Source organism: Coenobita brevimanus, chromosome 97, assembly GCF_032717465.1.
Source record: "Coenobita brevimanus isolate Jiangsu-jjx chromosome 97, ASM3271746v2, whole genome shotgun sequence".
Taxonomy (NCBI): Eukaryota; Metazoa; Arthropoda; class Malacostraca; order Decapoda; family Coenobitidae; genus Coenobita; species Coenobita brevimanus.
Window position 1 is genome coordinate 28764964 of NC_137050.1, and position 24975 is coordinate 28789938.

Genomic DNA, 24975 nt, shown 5'->3' on the forward strand with positions numbered 1-24975 from the left:
ATGTGTGTCAAGGTTGTGTGATGTCCTCATGGTTTTTCTATATACTGTATATGGATGGGGTGATAAGAGAAGTAAAAACATGAGTAATGGAGAGGGGGATGGCATTAGTAATGAATGGTGATCGATGGAATATCTCAAATTTGTTCTATGCTGATGATGCAGTACTGTTTGCAAATACTGGACAAGAACTTGGTAGACTAGTGTAAAGTTTTGCTTATGTCGGTGAGTGTCGTGCATTGAGAGTAAGTGTAGAAAAAAGTAAAGTGATGGTTATTGAGAGAAGGTGACTCCCAGTGCAATGTTGCAGTGAATGGAGAGAGAGTTGAATTGGTGAGAGTTTAAATACCTTGATACAGTGATAAAAAAAAAAAAAAGAGGAAAATGTGCTAAAGAAGTGGAAAGAGTGACACAAAGAAGGAAAGTGGCTGGTGCAATGAAGGCCTTGATAAGAAACAGAGGCTTGAGTGTTGCAGCTGCACGAGGCTTGCATGAAGGAGTGTCAATGCCAACTTTAACATATGGATGTGAGACTATGGTGTGGCATGAAAAGAAAAGTCAAGAGTGAGGCCAGTGGAGATGGGACTGCTGGGGAATGTATCTGGAGTACAGAGTGGATAGGATACAAAATAGTGTGATTGGTGAAAGATCTGGAGTGAGGAAGTCTAAGGACAGCAGAATCAGAAAGTGTGTACTGAGATGGTATGGTCATGTGGAGAGAATGGATAACAATAGAGTGGTGAAAAAGGTATATCTGAGTGACTTTGAAGGAGGGAGGAGCGGAGGTAGGCCAAAGTGAAGGTGGAGGGATATGGTGGGTGAGTACACGAGGAAGAGAGGTTTGAAATCGGTGAGGCTAGGGGACTGACGAGATCGAGCTGGCTGGATGAATGTTGTGAGGAGAAGTGCATGATCAGGGATTTGGCACCCATTTTTAATGTGACAGCGTCTGGATTGACCGTCTGATCCCTGTATGTGAAGCTGCAGAACGTGGTGAATGTTTTTGGCGAATCAGATAGAGCTAGGATTCTGAGGGCTTGAATGGTGAGTGAATGGAAGTGTGGCCCATTGGATTGGTCAAATTTGGGCTGTCTGGACATTGCTACTCCCCACCCTGCCCTAAGGTGGGAAAGGAGATCTGGATTATGATGATGAATGATACCTGTACGGTATTGGTGGGGGTATTTTTGACATGTCAGTGGTCTTCTGGTAGATAATTAGTCATGCTTTTATGGAATTCAAATCCTTAAACTGTTCCTGCCCCAGTCGGGATTTGATCCTGGGTCCATTAGGATTGCAGTTTGCTTCTCTACCGGTTAAGCCACCGCCTCTCCCAAATATTAACCTAGACTTGCCATGAGCTTGAACCAGACTGGTTACTAGGGTTGAAGGACCAAAATCTCTAGGTCATGACATGAGCTTCTAGAACAAGGTTCTTGGGGAATTAATGAGCCTGGCAGTGATCATGCTTCTCCGTGGGTGGCATTGTGAGCAGTAATATCCAACCATCCCTCAGATTGTAGTAATCATGGGCCACATCCAGTTGGAGTGCCTTCACCCACTACATTAGACAGACTGAGGAGGACATGGAACAAGCTGGAGTGTGTTCATCTTACATCCAAGTGTTTTAATAGAGCTGGTGCAGAGCAGAGCAAATTGGTGTTATCCATTGAATCTGTTTGACTATTTGTACATGGAAAATGGACTTAAATCTGAATGAAAGGTGAACATAGTCACTTCAAAGTAGCACTGAGTGAGTGTATGAGAGGTGCCCCCACTTTTAAGGCTATAGGACCTTCATGTGGCAGTGTGCTAACATGAAAAATACAGGTATTCTCTAACCCAGGCAACTATGTACTGAAATGAGTGAGAAAGGTGTATGGAGTACGAAAGAAGATGAACAGAATTGTAGACAGTAGATTAAATGAAGGTTGATTTAGAAAGGGGGCACTGTAGATCTGAAGTTTATATTTTTAGGTTGTAAAAAGAAATACGTAACAAAATAAAGCTTTGAATGTGGAAAAGGTGTATGATGGAATGGCGTGGGATAGATTATAGAAGTTGTTGAAAGGTGATTGGTTATTTGGTAGCAGTGAATGAATTATGAAGAAATAGATTTATGCAGTAGTAGAGCTGCATGTGAGAACAGCAAACCATCCATCCATCATCCATTCCTTTACAACCCATCAGGAGTGTAGGGGCCTGGGGCTGAAAGACATTTAAGGTGAGGGTAAAATAGACATCAAACTGAATTAAAGCTAGAAGGGCACTTCATCTGTCTGCTTGTGCAGTAGTTGAGAGATGTATAAGAGAGATTGGGAAGGCTTCTACAAATATTAATGTTACGTAACTTAAAATTAAAGGGAATCTTAAAGCAATTGGTCTGCTTAGTAATATAGTTATTGCTGAAAGATATGCAGGTGAGGAAAGGAGAGGGTATTAAGAAAACTGAATTCATCCATCGTTCAATCCTACGTTGCCCCATGAGGAGCGTAGGAGCCCGGGGCTAGGCAAGTTGGTCCTGACATTTAAGATGAGAGTGACCATCCTCACTCATCCCTGAGTGGCATTACGTGAGCAGTAAACCCCAGCCAACCCTTGGATATAAACCTTCACCGGCTCAATCTGACTGGAGTGCCCTAATTACTCACTAAACCACCAGGTGCCAAAAATTGGTTATATGGTTACCACCCAGCATAGTAAATGGTTTCCTGGTGTACAGGAAACCATTTGTCTTGTCACTCAGTGTAGAGTCACCCACAGGCAGAAGGAAGAGGAAAGAATGGAGGAAAGAATGACAGAAGAGGCAGTGTAAAGTCACCCGTAGGCATAAGGAAGAGGAAAGAAAGAGGAGGATGGAGGAGAGGAAAGGGCAGACACCTGAGAGCAGCACTACATCGAGCGAGTGGATGGTGAGTGCCCCCTACATCGAGTGAGTGGATGGTGAGCGCCCCCACCTACCACCACTAAATGCAAGTAAATAAAAGTACTTTTGTGTAAAGGAAAGTGACATTTGTCATACGGGATACAGGTCATTTGCAGATAAGATTGCTAAGGTACTCTGCGAACCTAACAGCAGTTTTGTGTGAACATGGTAAAAGTGTAAAATAATGCTCAATTATTCAAAGGGGAAAAAGTTGTTGTATAGTGATTGTATTCAGAATGAACGATGGTTGGTTTTAGAGACTGAGTGGAGACTTAAAATTAGTGAAGGTGAAATTGAGCACACAAGTACAGTGGATTACTTCCTTATAAAATGATGTCAGGGTTAAGGGACTAGAGATACCAGAGCTTGTTTAACGTGAAGTGGAGTCAAGTGAACAAAGCTGGCACAAGCATGTAGAGAGCATTTCTAAACAATTGAAGACAGTGTGGAGATGTGCTGCTTCAAGTACCAGGTGAAACATGGAGAATAAGAAGTTACAGGGTCTTGATTTACCGGTATTAAAGTTTGGCAGTTTCCAACAGTACCTACTATATTTGGTATACATGTGATAGAACTTTGCACTCTGGTTGGAGTAGTTGTCACTGCCACACCTTTTATTTCCCTGCACCCTGCCATGGGAAGTAACCTTTTCTGAGCTTGGTGAGATGATGTCTACCACAAGGGACACTGAATCCTATATGGTTTATGTATTTCACTTGGTGGTAGGTGGTGGCAAGTCATCCACTCTGTAGTGCTGTTTACTTCTTCCTTCTCGTTTCTCACTTTGTCTGACCACCTCTCTTAGGTCTTCCTTTCTTTTCTGACCACTCCTTTCACTTGTTACTCTTCCTCCCACTTCAAGTGGTTCTAAACTGAGGTGACAAGCCTAATGGTTTCAGTTAACCCAGGAAACAGTTTACAATTTGGGTGGTAACCACGTAGCCAACTTACAGGGCGAAGTGGCACCCCTGTTAAATGGATGGAGACAAATGAGACGTTTTCAGGAACCAGACCTTTGTACTATTCCCCTCACATTACTGGAGAGGAGTAGTCTGTTGCAAGGGAATGGCTGCTCACTGCATCAGTCTGCCTTGATGTGGCAGTTGTTTGCATATGGTTGATGGGTCTGCTTGTCCAGACTGGGGTTGACAAGAACTGCATCTGTAAGACTGCTCCACAGCAGTTGCTCACCTATGGTTAATGGGCCTGCTCAGCCAGACTGAGGTTTTACAGTGCAACCTATTGTATGGACTATATTTTCTTTGCTGTAGAAAGTGATGTAAAATACTTTTTGCTGTAGTTTTTTGTACCTGTATTGTGTAATACAGCTTATCTTTCAGAGATATTGCCATATGGATTTCATTCACTCACTCACTTATCTTCCAGAGGCATTCCTGAAGGCTGCCGACAAGCTCAGGGAATCTGTAAGATTTGGACATTCTGTGGCTTCAGCAGTGAATGAGAAGTATGGCCACAACAATGCAGTGGTGCTTTTCAGGCCCAAGAGACTGGAGAACAAGTTTGAACCATCTTCTGTGGTGTATGATGGAGCAGAGGACAAGGCTGCTATTGAGGCATTCATAAAGAAGAATTAGTATGTAATGTGGCTTGGAAATGAGTTAATTACTAGTTTAATTGGAACTAATGTATTTGATACTGTACCATGGTTCATCATGGAAATATAGGAAGGTAAAAAGTAGTTGGATGATTACACTTTATCCATTTCCAGTATATACTGTAATTGTTTTTATTTATTTTTTTAATAGCCATGGTCTGGTGGGTCATCGTACAACAGACACTGCACAAGACTTCAGTTCCCCACTAGTGGTTGGCTACTACTCTGTGGATTACATCAAGAATGCCAAGGGCACTAACTACTGGCGCAACCGTATTTTGAAGGTTAGTATGTTATAGCCCTGAAGGCAAAGAACCCTGTTTAGTGTCTGGATTGAAACTACTGCTGTAGAGTAGTGTGTGAATACTGTACTGTACAGTACTTATAATTGGCATAATTTATGTAATTATAAATGGAGACTTTTATCTTTGTCCTCCTCCCCTCCTCCCACTCCATTTAGTTGGTCACTGAAGATAGCTACCAGTAACTGATTAACCCGCCCCATCCCAACGTTCCCCCCCCCCCTCAAACATCCGCTTTTGGTGAGAAACATCGAAAATTCATAGAAATCGCTCACCTGAGGTTTAAAATACCCGATTTAGGTACGAGTAGTTCCTTACCTGACTGGGTTTTCTAACAGGCTGGCACCAAAGAAAACGAGTTCTATGGGAGGGTAACTATTTTATCCACTCATAAACAGTATTTATTTATTTACTTGGTACGAATTTATATGTAGTACAATAGTATATTGGTTTTCAAACAGTAATGTAGGCATTATAAGCATTGTTTCACTCACTAACGCATCACCATTCATGACCTTTTTTTTCCCACATTACCTGATCATCATTTCTGACTGTTTCTTCATCTAATGTTATGTAAACTTTGTCCTCCACATTGTCATCGATTGGGGAATCACTCTGGCCCTGAATGTCTTTATTGGCCATGTCACTGGTAACAGGTGAATTGCTGAGACAATGGCGTGCAGTGGGGGGGGGTGGGGAGGTTATGTGGTGTAAGGCATTGTTCCTGCTTGGCATCTTGTAGAGGAATAGAGGAAGGTGTCCCGTGTATACGTGCCAAAAATCACTCGCGAAAATTGAAAATTGTGCAAATTAGGGACCTTGCAATGTTGCTGCGTTAATTCACGTTGCCGGGACGGCGCGGGTTAATATTAACAATGAAATATTTGCTTAAGTGAAATTTTTGCTTTAATGCTAAAACAGGGTAGATTGGAAAAATACAGTAAATCGAGGCTTAGTTAATTTAGCTATCATTTAAGACAATGGAAGTTAAAAGTTATTCCAAAGCAGGGCCAGATCCAGCATTTTATTAAAGGGGAGTTGTGATTAGCATTTTCATATACGGTATATATATGGAGCCTCTGTGGTACTGTGGTAAAATGTGCGTTTTCGTACACTGGAGAGCGAGGGTTCACACCCCACCAGGGTAATAAACTTTGGAAGCGTTCTCCCGGCCATGTACTGCTTTGGCGGACACCAGGGGTGCTGTGGTTGAACCAGTGTCGCATACTGTAAAGTATGTTTGCACCCAGTCGGCTTGCGCTGGCCGATTACACTTGGTTCATAGACTACACACTTATCCAAAGCCACTACAATCACACTTAAAAGCATTTCTCACCCTACATACAATCTCTACTAGACAGCCTAAGCCACTTGGTAGAGATACATAGGCTGTATCATCCCTACTTCGGTCGGGATAGGCCGGTCCTGCAGTGGATACTCAAACGGCTGACGATGATGATGATGATGATATACATATAAATATATATATATATATATATATATATATATATATATATATATATATATAAACAGTAATCACTCCAATATCCGACGTAATAGAGCCATAGGCAGGTCCGGATAGTGGTCCTGTCCGGATATTGGGCCCCAACTTATGAACTTGTACTTATGGACCCTGACTCAGAGAAACACCTATACAACTCCCTCTGGACATTCATAGCACCTATTTAAGACCCAAATCACACCAATAAGGCACATAAATGACTGAAATAAATGCAAAAGAAACATAAAATGAGGGTTTAGAAGTAGGTTCATACAATAATAAACATTCTGGTGACTGGCTCCTGGACTGGTACTTATGGACCCTAACCTAGCCTAACTCAGAAAAACACCTTCCTGCTGCACATGCATAGCTCCTAACACCCTATTTACACCAATAAAGGACATTAAAGAGTGAAATGAGGTAAGTATAGTATGGAAATCGGTACAGTATGAAACATTCTGCCTACTTACAGCAAGTCCATGGCCACCTCGATGAATAACCGCCTCCTCTCAGACTCTGACAGTAAGAAGGATTTCCTGAAGCACATGCAGTACACTGTTCCTGAAGTCTTGCACTGAACTTAGTCAATCGCACTCAGAAGTCCGTTCTCTTCACAGTGCGCACTCTTGTCTAACTAATGCTCCATTGTAACTTACTAAGTGTTGCACTTTAATTTTTCCCATTCTTCTAATAATTTTTCAAAGCCAAAACAAACAAGTCTATTTACGTTAAATTTTGTTTCAATTGAGTCTTTTCTCTCACAACACTGTTTTTTTTCCTTAACACAACACACTGTCTTTTTCACTGCACAACACTCTAATTTCCCGTGTGGTCTAGTGGAGAAGTTCTTGCTGTTTATTCACTGTCAGAGTCCGAGAGTATCACTGGCAGATGACCTAGGGGTGCATCGCTGGGTCGTGGTGATGCCGTGCCCACTGCAGACGACTCTGAAGACAGCCGCAAACTCACGTCGAGCGGTGACTCCACTGTGGCTGATGTGCTGGGCTGTGGCTCGGAGCATGAGGGCCTGTCTTGGGGAGGCTACGGAATGGAGCCAGGGCTGGGCACAGCGGGGGTCACGGCCCTGAAAAAACTGTCAGTGGTTGATTGACGCAATGACCGACGATTCTGACAATTGATGATGCGCTGCCTGAAAGCATGCACTTCCTCCACGAGTCCCAAGGGCCCCATCTCCCTGTCGCAGTCCGGGTGTTCCAGGTAGTCTAGGACGAACCCTAGATGTTCCCGGAGTGCGCTCAGCTTGGGGGTGGCTGGAGTAGTGTCCTGCTGAGAGGAGTCCGCATAATCGTCGCCTTCCTCGTCGGAATCTTCAAGTTCGGTACTGACACCTGCAACTGAAGACGCAATCTCGATATCAGATGATGTCTGATACCCAGGATCACCCTCGTCATCATTCAACCACTCACGAACATCGTCCACATCAACATCGTCACCGTGCATAAGTAGCCGTGCATGGAAGTCATCCACGTCAAACCCTAGAAATCGTACTCCACATCCGTTTCGAGAAGCAGACGAGACCAACCATTTTCCAGAGTCTTCACAGGGACTTCCTTCCATGCACTAGCCCAGTTGTACAGCACAGATTTGATGTTGTAGTGGTGAAGGTTTTCCAAAGTTTGCTTGCCTTGTGTGTCCCGTCCCTCCCTGCGCTCGTCCTTGTCCTCGAGAACAACCATCACCTCGTCCAGGAACTTCTGACGGTATAGGCGCTTTGTTGCCACGATCACTCCTTGGTCCATTGGTTGGATGAGAGCAGTCGTATTGGGTGGCAGAAACATGCACCTAATCCGGCTATTTTCAGCAACCAAGTCCTTGTCACACGGGTGGGCAGGTGCATTGTCGAGGAGGAGGAGGGCCTTTACCTGGTCGCTCGCGGGATTCCCAGTGTCTTCGTCTGGTAATGGATGACCTCCTTGACAAAGTGGCGGTGGAACCAATCTTTGAAGATCTGGGCTGTAAACCATGCCTTCAAAGAATGGTACCAGATGACAGGAAGGACATCCATCACCCCACGAAGACACCGAAGCTGCTTTGCACGGCCAACAATAACGGGCTTAAGCCGGTGCATGCCGTTAGCATTGGCACAACACAAAGCAGATATCCGTTGCTTGGAGAGCTTGCGGCCAGGTACACGCTTCTTCGTCTCCTCGGCTAGAGTGTTAGTTGGCAAAGAGCGATAGAATAAACCAGTTTCGTCAGCATTGTAGACTTGACCGAGAGTGAGGCCCTCCCTGTTGATCAAGCCCTTCAACTTGTGCCGAAACTCAACTCCATCCTCGTTAGCGTCCAAAGCTTTGCCATGAGCTTTACGGTTGGTAAGGCCATGCCGTAACTTGAACGTGAAGAGCCAACCCTCGGATGCCTTAAAGTCTAGGGCGTCGTGAAGCCTGGCGAACTTCTCAGCAGCAGCCTTCAGCTCCATACCACGTACCATCACACCAGCAGCACGTTGCTGTCCATACCAAATCAACGTGGAGCTGTCGATTTCGGCAAACTTGGGAGTAAACATCACCTTCCTCTCCACGTTGCGTTTGCTTCTCGACGAGAAGTCAGCCGTGTACTGCATGAGTTTGTCTTGGGATCTCTTGATATCGAACAAAGTAGATCGGGCCAGGTTGAACTCTCGGAGGATGCGGGAAGAAGACCACCCCGGATCTACTTTCTCCAATATCTCCCATTTCTTCTCCAGAGTCAACACCACTCTCTTCCTCTTCTCAGGCGGCGGGGCCATCATCACATACACTAATAAGAGGCACAAGAGCAGCAGGAGTGCCTGCAGCAGGTAAGGAACCACCACAAAAGAGAGCACGTGGGCAGCCATGACGACGAGCGTGCACTCGTGAGGAGAAACAGGCGGAAAGTGGGGAGGATGCAGCGGCGTTCTATTGGACGTCGGAGGAATGACGTGCCACAACAAAGCTGTCCCGCGCTGCGCGTGCCAAGTTCAACTTACGGGTGGGAAAAATCCCCCCCCCCCTCAAATTTTTTGCGGTTTTCGGACCATTTCAGGAATATTGGATCCCGGGACAATTATGTCCGGTTAGTGGGGATGTGCAGATACTGGGCGTTCAGATGTTAGAGGGATTACTTATATATATATATATACAGTATATATATATATATATATATATATATATATATTTATATATACAGTAATCATTCTAATATCCGGACGCCCAATAACCGTACATCCCCACTAACCGAACCTTATCGTCCTGGGATCAAACATTCCCAAAATGGTCCGAAAATCCAAAAAAAAATTGGAAAAAAAAAATCGATTTTTTGCCGTCCGTAATTTGAACTTGCCGCGCGCGCCGCGTGAGAGCATTGTTTTGGTTCGTCATTCCTCCGACGTCCGATAGAGCGCCGCTGCATCCTCCCCACTTCCCGCCTGTCTCTCACTGCGACAAGACCTGCGCTGTTCGCCATGGCTGCCCACGTGCTCGCTTTTGTGGTGGTGCCGTACTTGCTGCAAGGCCTCCTGCTGCTCTCTGCCCTACTCTTAGTGTGTGTGATGATGGCCCCGCCTCCTGAGAAAAGGAAGAGAGTGGTGTTGACTCTGGAGAAGAAACGGGAGATATTGGAGAAAGTTGATGCCGGTTGGTCTTCCTCTCGCATTCTCCGCGAGTTCAACCTGGCCCAGTCGACTTTGTTCGATATCAAGCGTTCCCGAGACAAGCTCATGCAGTACACGGCTGACTTCTCGTCGAGAAGCAAACGCAACGTGGAGAGGAAGGTTATGTTTACCCCCAAGTATGCAGATCGACCGCTCCACGTTGATTTGGTATCGACAGCAACGTGCAGCTGGTGTGATGGTACGTGGAACAGAGCTGAAGGCTGCTGCTGAGAAGTTTGCAAGGCTTCACGACGCCCTAGACTTCAAGGCATCCGAGGGTTGGCTCTTCGCGTTCAAGTTGCGACATGGCCTTACTAACCGTAAAGCACATGGCGAAGCATTGGACGCTAACGAGGATGGAGTGGACGAGTTTCGGCACAAGGTGAAAGGCTTGATCGACAGGGAGGGCCTCACTCTCGGTCAAGTCTATAACGCTGACGAAACTGGCCTATTCTATCGCTCGGTGCCAACGAACACTCGCCGATGAGACGGAGAAGCGTGTACCTGGCCGCAAGCTTTCTAAGGAACGGATATCTGCTTTGTGTTGTGCCAATGCTAACGGCATGCACCGGCTTAAGCCCGTTATTGTTGGCCGTGCAAAGCAGCCTCGGTGCCTTCGTGGGGTGATGGATGTCCTTCCTGTCGTATGGTACCATTCTTTGAAAGCATGGTTCACAGCTGTGATTTTCAAAGACTGGTTTCACCATCACTGCGTCAAGGAGGTCATACATTACCAGACGAAGACACTGGGAATTCCTCGCGACCAGGTAAAGGCTCTCCTTCTCCTCGACAATGCACCTGCCCACCCGTGCGACAAGGACTTGGTTGCTGAGAATGGCCGTATTAGGTGCATGTTTCTGCCACCTAATACGACTGCTCTCATTCAACCAATGGACCAAGGAGTGATCGTGGCAACAAAGCGCCTGTACCGTCGGAAGTTCCTGGACGAGGTGATGGTGGTTCTCGAGGACGAGGACGAGCGCAATGAAGGACGTGACACTCGAGGCAAGCGGACTTTGGAAAACCTTCGCCGCTACAACATCAAGTCTGCGCTGTACAACTGGGCTAGTGCATGGAAGGAAGTCCCTGTGAAAACTCTTGAAAATGGTTGGTCTCGTCTGCTTCTCGGAACAGATGTGGAGTACGATTTCCTAGGGTTTGACGTGGATGACTTCCATGCACGGCTACGTACGCACGGCGACGATGTTGATGTGGACGATGTTCGTGAGTGGTTGGACGACGACGAGGGCGATCCTGGGTATCAGACGTTGTCTGATATCGAGATCGCGTCTTCGGTTGCTGGTGTCAGTCCCGAACTTGAAGATTCCGACGACGAAGGCGATGATGATGCAGACTCCGCCCAGCAGGACACTACTCCAGCCATCCCCAAGCTGAGCGCACTCCGGGAACATCTAGAGTTCGTCCTAGACTACCTGGAACACCCGGACTGCGACAGGGAGATGGGGCCCTTGGGACTCGTGGAGGAAGTGCGTGCTTTCCGGCAGCGCATCATCAATCGCCAGAATCGTCGGTCCTTGCGTCAGTCAACGATTGACAGTTTTTTCAGGCCCGTGACCCCCGCTGTGCCCAGCCCTGGTTCCACTCCGTTGCCTCCCCAAGACAGGCCCTCATGCTCCGAGCCACAGCCCAGCACATCAGCTACAGTGGAGTCACCGCTCGACGTGAGTTTGCGGCTGTCTTCAGAGTCTTCTGTAGTCGGTACGCCATCACCACTACCCACCGATGCACCCCTTGGACGCCTGCCAGTGATACTCTCGGCCTCTGACAGTGAATAAACAGCAAGAACTTCTCCACTAGACCACACGGGAATTTTGAGTGTTGTGCAGTGAAAACGGTGTGTTGTGTTAAGGTTTTCAAGTTGGGAGAAAAGACTAAGTAGAAAAGAAATTTAACATAACTAACCTTCTTTGTTTTGGCTTTGGAAACTTAAAAAAACTTGGGAAAAGTTAATGTGCAACACTTAAATTTAATGGAACATTATTTGGACTAAAGTGAACACTGTGAAAAGAACGGACTTCTGTGTGTTATTGACTAAGTTCAGTGCAAGACTTCAGGAAGAGTGTAGTGCAAGTGCTTCAGGAAATCGTTCTTACTGTCAGAGTCCGAGAGGAGGCGGTTATTCATCGAGGTGGCCAGGGACTTGCTGTAAGTAGCCAAAATGTTTCATGTTGTACTATTTCCCATACTATATTTACCAGAATGTTTCATATTGTATTTTTTCCCATACTATACTTACCAGAAAGTGTCATACTGTACTTCTTTCCATACTAAACTTACCTCATGCATGTGCAGTAGGATTGTGTTTTTCAGAGTTCGGTTAGGTTCGGTTAGGTTAGGTTCAGTTAGAGTCCATAAGTACCAGAATGTTTATTAATGTATGAACATACTTCTAAACCCACATTTTATGTTTCTATTGCATTTATTTCAGTCATTTATGTGCCTTATTGGTGTGATTTGGGTGTTAAATAGGTGCTATGCATGTCCGGAGGGAGTTGTATAGGTGTTTCTCTGTGTTAGGGTCCGTAAGTACAAGTCCATAAGCTGGGGCCCAATATCCGGACGAAACCAATATCCGAACCTACCGATGGCTCTATTGATCCGGATATTGGAGGGGTTACTGTATATACTGTATATACATACAGTATATATATACACACAGTAAAACTTCGGTTTAATGGCATTCATTCTAATGGCAACCCCAGACTAATGGCACAAATCTCCCAAGGAATATTTATGCAAAAAAAAAATTTTAAATTCCCCCAAAATGGGTAAAAATTAGAAAGAAATTCAAATGTGTCGGGTGCCTCATGCATCTCGATCGTCTGTTTACAGTTTCCAGCCAACTGGGTATGTTTATGCTTACCCAGTCTTCCTCCTGCCTAGCCTGACCCCAAAGTGAAAATCACACGGCACTACATACGACGTTTGCCAAGGATATGGGGGTAAATCGGAACGGTAACGTGGTAAAATTGCCGGCGGTACCACGGGCATTTGGAATTCATCTGGATGGATTCCTGCCAAGGATACGATGGGCAGAACAGTGTGACCAAAACCCAGGCGAATCGACAGAGAATATATCGTACTACAGCACTGAACATTTGGCCTAACACTGAATACTTATTAATATTTTAGAATAAATATCAATCATTTTGAAACCCTTACAAAGCATTAATATTTCCTATACCTAGGAAACTGTGATGTTGATAAAATACTCACATGTTTACAACTGAGGACTCCACTGCAGCTAGACGTACTGCTACCAGTCGCCACCAGAAAACATCATAACAACAACAACTGGATAATGTGATGTGATGTATACTTCTCATCGGCATGTGTACCTGTTTGTAAACAAAGTTGCTTCTCTTTATTCTTTACCGAGTCAGCAATAGCGATCACTTCCCACAGTCGCAAGACGGGGCTCTGGCAACAGTGTGAGAAGCATGTCCTTTGCCGAGGATACGAGGAACGTGTGTGATAGCGTCCAAGTTTTGTTCCACTTAAATCTTCCTCGGCCGTTCCTGATACAAGGTACCGTGTGGTACCCCCTAACTTGCCTGGATTACTGTACTGTACTTACATGGATTACTGTACAGTACTTTACTACAGTACAGCACCACACCTACCTGCTTTCTTTCATTCAAAATATAAATTTTTTTTATTGTTTTTGTATGTCTGCATATGTTTATATCCTTAAAAATGTGTTAAAATTGTGTTAACATTAGTTCCGGGGGTATAGATAGGTGTAAGCCACAATCTAACGGAATTCTGTTGTTTTCGGCATGCTCAGGGCCCCCGAGGGTGCTATTAAATCGAGGTTTTACTGTAATCTCTCTCTCTCTCTCTCTCTCGCTGTCTGGTCTACAATCACACTAAAACAAATGACGTGATCACTGATCATTCACTCTGTAATCTATTTCTGGACAGTGAAAATGCCTAGGTTTCACTGAACCCTAATCAATTCCATATTGTAACTTTCTGTAAGGAGTCCCAACAGATTGATGTGTTCAGACACTTATGATACTTAGACAGACAGGGGTAAAGATGTAACAATATGGAAATAGTTAACATACCTATATAAGATTAGTGAGTTTCTGATCAGAATTATTGACGACTAACAATGTGAACTTACCGACTTTTGATAACTTCACCACCATTCGACAAGACCGGGCCGACGGTGGTGGCGGTGGACTCATCACCCTGGTACACAAATCCATCAACTTTGCAGATACCAGTGCACACACAAAGCCACTTCTTCCCCCACATGACACCACAACAGAAATACAATCAATTAAAATACACGCTGGTAACAAATTACACAACAATCGCTAACACATACATTCCCCCCCAATTGTCCCCCACAGTACCACACAATTACTCTCCACAGATACACCACATCACTAACATACCCAACATCATCCTGGGTGGTGATTTCATCTCCAAGTCGTCGGCCTGGCATGTCAACAACCCTGACAGACAGAGGGCTGGTACTACAATCCCAGACAGATCATCTTTTCATACTAAACAGTCTAAACCAACATACCCATATCCCACACCAAGCCCTCTTCCTCCCATCATCTCCAGACATCATCATCTGCTCCCCAAACCTCGCCCCCACTACATCATGGAGAGTGGTCAAAACCCTAGGTTCTGATCACCTCCCATTCATCACTACCAAAACCAGAATCACCCCAGCTGCCCACAAACCACACACTAATTATAAGAGAGCCAACTGGGAGGCCTTTGTAACTGAAACAGAATTACATTTCGAAACACTAAACAGTACTCCCATCACAAACATCAACACTGCTGTGCACACTTTCAATACAATCATACAAAATGCAGACAACCCCAACTTCACGCCAGAAATTCAAGGCCTCATCAGACAACGGGACACATTGTGACACTCCCCAACACCCCATACACAAGACACCATACAACAAATACAAGAACTCAACACTTAGATAAACAATAAAATATCAGAACAGCAAACACTAAACTGGAAAAATTACCTCCAAACACTTGACCACAAACCAAACATCAGCAAACTCTACAAAACACTAAACAGCATCACACGTTCCAACAGCAACACCACACAATCACACGCTGCCATCACAACAACAGACACCATACCCTCAAACAAACAACAAGCAAACACTCTCATCAATCACTTTTCACAGGTCTGCCGTCTAAACCCCCATCCCGAAGACTGACATATCATCAGATGTAAGAGACCGTTCCCCACAGACCCAGACTACACACCTTTCACTTACAACCAGACGAAGCACATCATTAACAACCTCAAGCACTCATCTGCTTGTGGACCAGACAACATAAGCAACTTTCACCTTAAACATCTAGGACCACAAGGCATACAAGCACTCACCAACATATCAGACTACAGCTACTCACACAACATAATGCCCAACATCTGGAAGCATGGCAATATCATCACTATACCTAAACCCAACAAAGACCCCACGTTACCCTCCTCACATCGCCCCATCACACTCCCCTGCACCCCCTCTAAAGTCACTGAACGACTGATACTACAACTAGTCACACCTCACATTCCCCTAGCCCAGTCACACCTCACATTCCCCTAGCCCAGTCACAACATGGCTTTAGGCCACTACACTCCACAAACACCCTTCTTACAGACCTTACACAGAGTTTTCGATGGCATGAATTCAGCTAGGCCACCACACAGAACACTCCTAGTCACACTAGACATTAGCAAAGCTTTTGATGCCATCCCCCGCCACAACCTCACAGACAAAATACTTAACACAAACATGCACAATAACACAAAAAGATGGCTGGCAAACTACTTAGCAGGCAGATGTGCACACGTAACATTTACCGGTCAGTCTTCTAACATCAGAAACTTCACAAACTGCGTCCCCCAAGGATCTGTTTTGTCCCCTACACTCTTTAATCTATACATGCACGACATACCCACACCCCACACACCACAGATACACTTAGCTTCCTATGCAGATGATATAACACATGTATGCACCAAAACGCAAACATAGCTGCACACATCATTCAACCTTACCTCAACACACTACAGGAATGGTTCACCACAAACAGGGTCAAAATAGCCCCAGCCAAATCTACAGTGACTCTTCTCACAAACTGGACAGCAAAACACAGTCACATCCCACACCTCACCATAAACACACACACACACACACACACACACACACGCACACACACGCACACACACGCGCGCACACACACACACACACACACACACCTTGGTGTAACATACAATACATCAATGTCATTTAAACATCACATCACAAACATTAAAAATGAAATAACACCTAGACTCAATGCTTTGAGGTCACTTGCCCATATAATATTTGGACACAACAAAGAAACCACCACCACAGTATACTAACAATACATACGTTCAGTGATGAATTATGCAAACCCTGACCAAAACACACTACAACACTCTACAGACCATACAGAACAAGGCCCTAAAAATAATCACAGGCTGCACAGCTACCACACCCACAGACCACCTATATCAAGAAACCAAAGTCCTCAAAGTCAAGGATCACTTAGACATGAGAGGCACCCAGTTTCTTGCTGCAGCCTCCACAAACCCACAACATCCACTACAGTACATGGCAGCACATCCACCCACACCAAGGAACATCAAAACAGCACCCAGCACATGATACCATACACAAATACTGTCATTTCTCCCCCCTAGCCCACCTCAGACCAGCTTCCAGAAGCATATCCACACTCAGATCACTCGCTGCTCCATTCAGTCACTTAAAGACAACACACAGCTGCATGCACGGCCTCCTGACATCCACCCTTCTGAATCCTATCTTCCTCGTGAGGACTGGGTCCACCTGGCCAGGCTGAGATGTGGGCACCATCCAGCCCTCTTAAGCCACCAGAAGAGGCTAGATGACTCTGTCGCTGATGCCTGTCCAGGATGCAACACAGCACCCCATACTATTAAGCACATTATGGAAGACTGCATTGCTCACGATCACCTACACCAACAACACAACATACACTCTTTGAGAGCTCTGTGGGAAAGCCCAGTCTCGGCCATGGCCTTCCTAAGGGACTCGGGGCTGTTCGGCCAGACTGCCTAGGGAACAACTACTACTACTACTTGCCTTTTTTGCAAGGAAAAAGCCAGTCAGTGAGATTTGGCACTTTGATGACATTCACTAGTAATAATGAGCTGCAAATCACTATTTCAGAAATAAATATCCCATTCAGCCCTGAAAAACAATGTAAAACTTTAGTTACAATTATGATTGATTCCTTTCACACTGAAAGTATACCACACGCAGTGATAACCACCATTACTGTGCTAAGGAATTATAAAAATGCGTGAAAATATATTAGGATTAAAATGCGAGAAAATATATTAGGCCTGACTAAAAGTTTTCGTTGCAAATTTGAGTCATGAATAATAGCAAAGAAAAACTTCGTCTGCAAAACTAAAAATAAAAAAAGGTGTAATTTTGTGTGATAAGCAATATGCGTTCCTCTTCTAGTGTCATTGTCACTGTGGTTATCAGTATACCGCAAAAAAGCTTACATCTGTCACCGTCATCCAACATGACTTTCCAGCTGGCTAATCTCAAAATTTAGTTAAATGACTAAAATCTGCCCTTCACATTATTACTGTTGTAAGCTGCCAACAAGGAAAAATACACTGAGCTTAATCTTTATGAGTTTCTTATATGCAGAGTAAAATTAGTAATTATAAAACTTCTCACAAACCTAAAGAATCGCAAAATAATGCACACACACACACACACACACACACACACACACACACACACACACACACACACACACACACACACTCGTCACCAGACTTACCACGCAACTGGCAACCTCTAGACAGACTGGTGTAGTGTGTACTATATAGATGCTTCATTTTGAGTGTTAGCTGAGAAGCATGGCTGACATAGGCAGCCAATTATGATTTAGCATCCTGGTCAGTAAAATTCTGAGGACTACAGCTTCCCACTGTATCCAAAGCGGGATTTTTAAAGTGCTCAGTATATTATGATCCACATGCAAACTGTGACATATATGTTAATGGCGTATGCCATTGTCTTCTTTACTTCAAGGTATAAGGTTGCCAGTACTAAGTTCGACTTACCCCAGTCAAGTATTACACAATTAGTCTGAAAATTTTAAGAAATTTTGGTAAAGCATGAGAATGGCAGTGTAATTTCAGCCAGAAAATTCAGAAATTGGCATTTTAAAAAATTCAGATCAGAAATGTTCATATTATTTCCCCACCTCTATCTCTGCCTTGTAACATTACAGTAAAAAAAAATATACATATATATTGGCCTTTGAGAATGGGGGAGTGGGCCTACGTCCCTTGCCCCCCCCCCTCCGGCATCCGGGCCTGCAAAGTACAGTCAGGCCTCGCTATAAGTTTTGTGATAACCTGCAAGAATGATGAACTGAGTTATACCAAGTTTTGTTATAATGATGGCAAAATTATCACAAATTCATTAGTACTATGCCTTCCAGTCAACTGTTTGAGTTAAAATGGCCACCAGTTGTTTACATTGTGATGATTTTCCTTTCATTCCATTTTGTGAGTTTAAGGCCATTGAAACCATTGCTATCTCCAAATAAGTGTGTAACATGGAGCAGTTTGCGATATTAAAATTGAAGTTATAAGTTTCCTCTTCCTTCTGCCTATGGGTGACTCTACACTCCCTCTTCTGACTGTTTCCTTCATTATTTCCTCTTCCTTCTGCCTGTGGGTGGCTCTACATTGAGTGACAAGCCAAATAGTTTCCTGTACACCAGGAAACCATTTACTATGCTGGGTAGTAATCATATAACCAAATTATGGCATGTGGTGGTTTAGTGGGTAATTAAGGCACTCCAATCGGATTGAGCCTGAGCAGGTTTATATCAAAGAGGTGGCTGATATGTGAAATATATTCAGGGATGAGTGATGCTGGTCACTCTCATCTTGAATGCCGGGACCAGCTTGCCTGGCCCTGGGCTCCTGCGTTCCTCGTGGGGCAGCACAGAATTAGATGATGATAACATTTGTGAAATACTGACACATGAGACTTGGAAACAGTCTCCCCTGAGTGTATGGTGCCTCCCAGCCAGTTGTTCGAGCCAAGATGGCGGCTCTGTAATTATAGTTGCTGTGATCGTCTCCCTTTTGTTCCATTTTCTGTGTGTGGAAAAACCATTGAAACACCATTATCTCCAAATGACAATGCAGTGTGTGTAACAGTAGTGTTGTGTGCAGTATTGTGGAGTGATAAACTGTGTGTGAAATAGTGAAACTTTACTTGGAAATCATGTTTGGCAAGGATGCTACCCTTGGTGGAAAGTGTGGTGCTGCAGAGGATGCAGAGGGCCTTCCCCCGCCCCCCCTCTCTCCCTCTCTCTCCCTATCCCTCTCTCTCTCCCTCCCTCTCTCTCCCTCTCCCTCTCTCTCCCTCTCCCTCTCTCTCTCTCCCTCTCTCTCTCCCTCCCTCCCTCTCCCCCTCTCTCTCCCTCCCTCCCTCCCTCTCCCACTCTCTCTCCCTCCCTCCCTCTCCCCCTCTCTCTCCCTCCCTCCCTCTCTCTCTCTCTCTCTCTCTCTCCCCCTCTCTCTCTCTCTCCCTCTCTCTCTCTCTCTCTCTCTCTCTCTCTCTCTCTCTCCCTCTCTCCCTCCCTCTCTCTCTCTCTCTCTCTCTCTCTCCCTCTCTCTCTCTCTCTCTCTCTCTCTCTCTCTCTCTCTCTCTCTCTCTCTCTCCCTCTCTCTCTCTCTCTCTCTCTCTTTCTTACACACACATGCACATGCGTACACATGTTTGGCTGATCCATCATCCAATCCTACGTTTCCCCATGAGGAGTGTAGCTGATATGTGAAATATATTAATTCACTGCTGTTCATGTGGCAGAACTACTGTATACCTCATACCAATTAATCTGGCCAGGCATGTATGGCAACACTGTTCCGGCCGAGATTCTTATTGGCTAGAGGTGTTTGTTCGATTTTGTTGTTGCTAAAACTGATACTCTTTTTATTATCAGGTGTGATACTGAGTTTGTCAACAATACAGTCGTCAAAAGCAATGAAAAATCCGTTATGTGCTTATCAACCATGAAATTTTCGTAGGAAGATAGAGATATGAGTCAACAAAGTACAGTACCCTCGCGTCCAGCACGGTAATATTGTCATGCATGGGTCATGTGTTGGACCAAAAACGTGTTGGACTAACAATAGAGCTTATGGGGAAAAATGAATTATGTCAGCAACCCTCGGAAAAGTCACCCTAAATACCTACCATATACCTATACATATATTGGTACTATTGTAATTATAATAAATGGTACTGTGCTATGAATAATAACTAACCTTTTAGGATAGTGTTGGTGGGCTTGCTGGGAATGGAAGGTGGTATCCAAGGCTGTAGTTAGTCCTACTGGGTCCCCGGAGGATGGCTGCTGGCGTCACTAGCGGGTAATGGCTGTTGCTCCTCCTCAACCTCCCTCATAAATCCTTCGAAATCACACTCAGAATCACTATCTTTGTCCACAGCCATGGAAGGTCCTGCTTCTGCCTGTCCTAGCCCTGTAATCCTCGGCAAAGTGCATGCTCCTCACACTGTTGCCAGAGCCCCGTCTCGTGACTGTGGAAAGTGGTCGCTGTCGCTGACTCGGTAGAGAATAAGTAGAAGCAACTTTGTTTATAAACTGGTACGCACGCCGATGAGAAGGGTTTCAAAACGATTGATATTTATTCTAAAATATTAATATGTATTCAGTGTCAGGCCAAATGTTCAATGCTGTAGTACGATACATTCTCTGTCGAGTCGCCTGGGTTTTGGTCACACTGTTTTCCCCATCGTATGCTCGGCAGGAATCCATCCAGATGAATTCCAAATGCCCGTGGTATCGTCTGCAATTTTACCACGTTACTGTTCCGATTTACCATCGTATCCTCGGCAAACCTGGTATGAAGTGCCGTGTGATAGCCTTCAGCTGCCAGGATCTTGTCTTAGGTTTTTTATTATGATCACGTTGGCTTCATTCATGTCGTTGGCCTTGGCAGTGTCGGCTTTCCTCTCCCCTTTCTTCTTCCTATCGATGCTTTCTAGCTTGGTGGCCTGAGGGAGGTGCCAACTCTTCTTGGGGTTCTCAGAAGGCTTCCTAGGCATCTTGAGCAGGGTAAAATTCAGTAACAAGGGCAGAAAATGCAGCAAGAAAAAAGCATCTTCCAATGCAATTATGCGAATGAGTGGCTCTGTGGCGGGAGAACTGTAAACAAAACATCACGTGACACCAGAAGCGTTTTTAATTGGGCGGCATCACGATCACGTCACGATAGCGGGCGGGGAAGACTACTTGATCAGAAGTTTTTCATTGGCTATCGTCATCATGGGAATGTCCAGTATGGCCGTGTTGGACCGGGGGTGATCGTGCTAGAGTGAACTCTGCGGATTTGGCCCACTTCTTGGAGCTCTGTGCGTGTTATGCTAACACACTCGTGTTGCAGTAATTAAATCGTGTTAAATAATACTAATTAATTGCTCACCGTGCTGGAGTAATGCGTGCTGGATGCGAGGGTACTGTATTATAATGGTCCAAATCAAGGTCAGCGTTCGAACAATTCCTTTAAAATCTCCGACACTCCATATTATAACGGAAAATTAAGGAAACCTGCTTAATCTAAGCGTTGGTATAACACTCGTTTAAATTTCAAGATCAGTCCACACCCTTAAATCGTGCCACAACTCTGAATAATTAAAAATTCTAATGAAAAGACGAGTTCTGCGGGGAGGGAGGTTTGAAAAAATCGCGAAAAATCAAAGTAGGCTAAAGGAAAGCTATTTTATCATATATCCTCTATTATCACAGTATGGACTGATCTTAAAATTTGAATGTGTTATACTAATGCTTAGATTAAGCAAGTTTCCTTAATTTTGTTATATTACGGAGTGTCGGAGATTTAAAGGAATTGTTCGAACGCTGAAAGGAATTGTTCGAACGCTGACCTTGACTTGGACTGTTATAATACTTTGTTGACTCATATCTCTATCTTCCTATGAAAAGTTCATTGTTGGTAAGTATATAACAGACTTCTTATTGCTTTTGACGATCGTATTGTTGACAGACTCGGTATCACATCTAATAATAGAGTATCGGCTTTAGCAACAACAAAATCGAACAAACACCTCCAGCCAATCAGAGTCTCGGCCGAAACAGTGTTGCCATACATGCCTGGCCATATTAATTGGTATGAGGTATAGTAAACATTATGTGGTGGGACTTGTGAACTCTGCGGTTAATTCAGATTTTGTTGAACTTTATATTGGATATTTATTTTTAATGCATGAATGTGCCATTTTTTTTTTTTTTTTTTTTTTTTTTTTTTTTTTTATACTGCAACAGTTGACATGTTAAACTTTGTATTCTTTTAGACCTAAATGTATTTGAATTTAGTTTGTAATGGATTGGTAACATTGTAATATGTTCAATTTGTCTCTCAGGTGGCAAAGAACTTTGACGAGTTCAACTTCGCAATTTCCGATAAGGACGACTTCCAGCATGAGCTTAATGAGTATGGACTGGACTTTGTGAGTGGAGACAAGCCAGTGATCTGTGTGCGAAATCTTAAGGGTCAGAAGTTTGTTATGAAGGAAGACTTTAGGTGAGGAATGGTACAGTTTAACCTTTATCAGACTTGTCAGATTTTTCCTTGTTACTGTCGTAAACCTGTTCATTTTGTCATAAATGAATGTTGGAGAAACAAAAACTTAATTGTATTTTAAATTTTAATTCATTAACTTTGTGTACCTTTGCAGATCTGCATCCATTTAATTTTTGAAGTTTTGAATTGTTAGATTTAATTTTATCAGAGGTTGAATATTTGCCAGTGCAATCATTCATTCAGTCAGGTGATGTATGTATAGTTTATTCCTGCAGAAACTAGAAAACTTTTCAGTTCAGGATATCACTGTTGTAGTGAAAGGGTTATTGATGTACAGTATCCAACTGTTCCAGGTATTGGGGGAGAGGGAGGGGAAATGTAGCAAGAATTTGGAAATGAGCCAGATTAACCCATTAACTGCTCTGTACAGCCTGGGCTGTTCCAAGTGTGACTGTTCAATACAGCCCTGGCTGGCAGGTGAAATTCGAATAGGCTATAGTGCCATGGTGACCAAGGCCGACCCATGCAAGCATGTTTGAGCCTTCAAAACCAAAACTGAAAACGAAAACTATACATTCCAATAGGGAATCGGACTTTTCGATGTTCATCCATGGCTTTACCAAGGTAAATATTGAGCTAATTTTTCGTTACTATATACTTTGGCATGTGTTCTCTAGATTCCCAAGACAAAATATGGCCTTTGGGAAATTTCATTTTTACCCCTATGTCTGCACACCACTGACACCAAAAAACTGCCAGGAGCAGTTAATGGGTTAAAAGATTAAATGTTAGTCATTTTGATACATTGATTTGCATGTGACAGGGTGCACTACAGGAATCGCATAATCAGGTACTGCTACATGTGGTAAGTTAACTACACCACATCAATGTACAGTGTAAAGATATTCGCAGAAGAAGTCTGTGCAGCATATGAGGTGGTGTGTGAGTTGAAGAGAAGATGAAAGGGGGTGCAGGGAACAGCATGGTGGAATGAAGAGGTGAGAGAGGCTATGGCACAAAAGAAGAAAGCATATAGTGAGTGGATGAGAAATGGGCATGGAAGAAGTTGAGAGACGGAAGAGAGAGTTATACATAGAGAGGAAGAGAGATTTGAAAAGATTAGTAAGAGAGTAAAAAGAGTGTGGATGACAAATTTGGAAGGAATTTGATTGTAAAGTGGAGGGAATTTAAGAAAACGTTCTGGAAAGAGGTAAAGAGAGTTAGACAGGGTGCCAAAGAAGTTAGTTGGAGAAGGGAGAAAAAGTGAGCAGATGGAGAGAACGCTTTAAGGAATTGTTGAACATAGAGAATGAAAGTAATACGAGTGTAAGTGGCTGGGGAATGGCTGGGAGGAGGAGGGATGTGAGAAGAGAGGAAGAAATCAGTTGGATGGAAGTTGTGGAAGCACTGAAGAAAGTTAAAATGGGGAAAGCCCCAGGAATTGATGGAGTGTGGTGAAATGCTGAAGCATGGTGGAAAGATAGTAGTAGAATGAATGTAGATGATGTGCAGATTGGCCTGGGAGGAAGGTAGAGTCCCGGAGGATTGAAAGTCGGGTATAATTATTCCCCTTGTACAAAGGAAAAGGGGAAAAAGGAGCATGTGGTAATCACAGAGGCATTTGTCTTATTAGTATAATAGAAAAAGTATATGGTAGGATGCTTGTTGACAAAGTTAGGGAAATAACAGAGGAATTAATTGGAGAAGAACAGGGAGATTTGTTTTAGGAAGGGAAGGAGTTGTATAGATCAGATATTCGATCTTAGGTCTTTAGTGGAAAAGTTTTTGGAGAAGGGAAAGAAGTTGTATGTGGCCTTCATGGATTTGGAGAAAGCATATGATAGGGTGGATAGATAAGGATTGTTGAAAGTACAGTGAGTCTTCAAAATACGAAAATCCGAAGTACGAATTTTCAATGGTACGAAAGTGATGAATATAGGACAAATTCCACAGTACGAAAATGTCTTGATACGAAAATTGATACAAAAGGAAATACAGAGATAGCCCGATTATCCAGACTGTATGGTGTGTAGGGGTACCTGAATAGTCCGGTCACGATTAATCCAGCGGAAACAAAGCACAAATACTGTTAGATTGATTTATTTACCGGTAAGCGTACACTTTAAGCAGCAGAAAGACCTTACCAATTCAGTTCATAATCCTCTAGCTTGTTTCTGTAATTTTCTGACAACTTTCAGTTTGGCAAATTACTTCATGCCGAAAAATTTCCTCCCTGTTGTTATTGTCACTTTCCTCTACGATCGTTTCCAGCGCAATGGAAGAAACTCAGCGTGCTCAAA

The 24975-nt window shown here is 44.0% G+C and overlaps 1 protein-coding gene across 1 annotated transcript in view; it reads left to right on the plus strand.

The window, feature by feature from the left end:
• ERp60 (disulfide-isomerase A3) overlaps nucleotides 1-24975 on the plus strand; it is a 94515-nt gene that overhangs the window by 34307 nt on the left and 35233 nt on the right. Inside the window, exons 5-7 of the mRNA XM_080283281.1 lie at nucleotides 4310-4517; nucleotides 4690-4822; nucleotides 22515-22675. Of these exons, the coding sequence (XP_080139407.1) occupies nucleotides 4310-4517; nucleotides 4690-4822; nucleotides 22515-22675 (502 nt within the window). The remainder of the gene's footprint in view (nucleotides 1-4309; nucleotides 4518-4689; nucleotides 4823-22514; nucleotides 22676-24975) is intronic.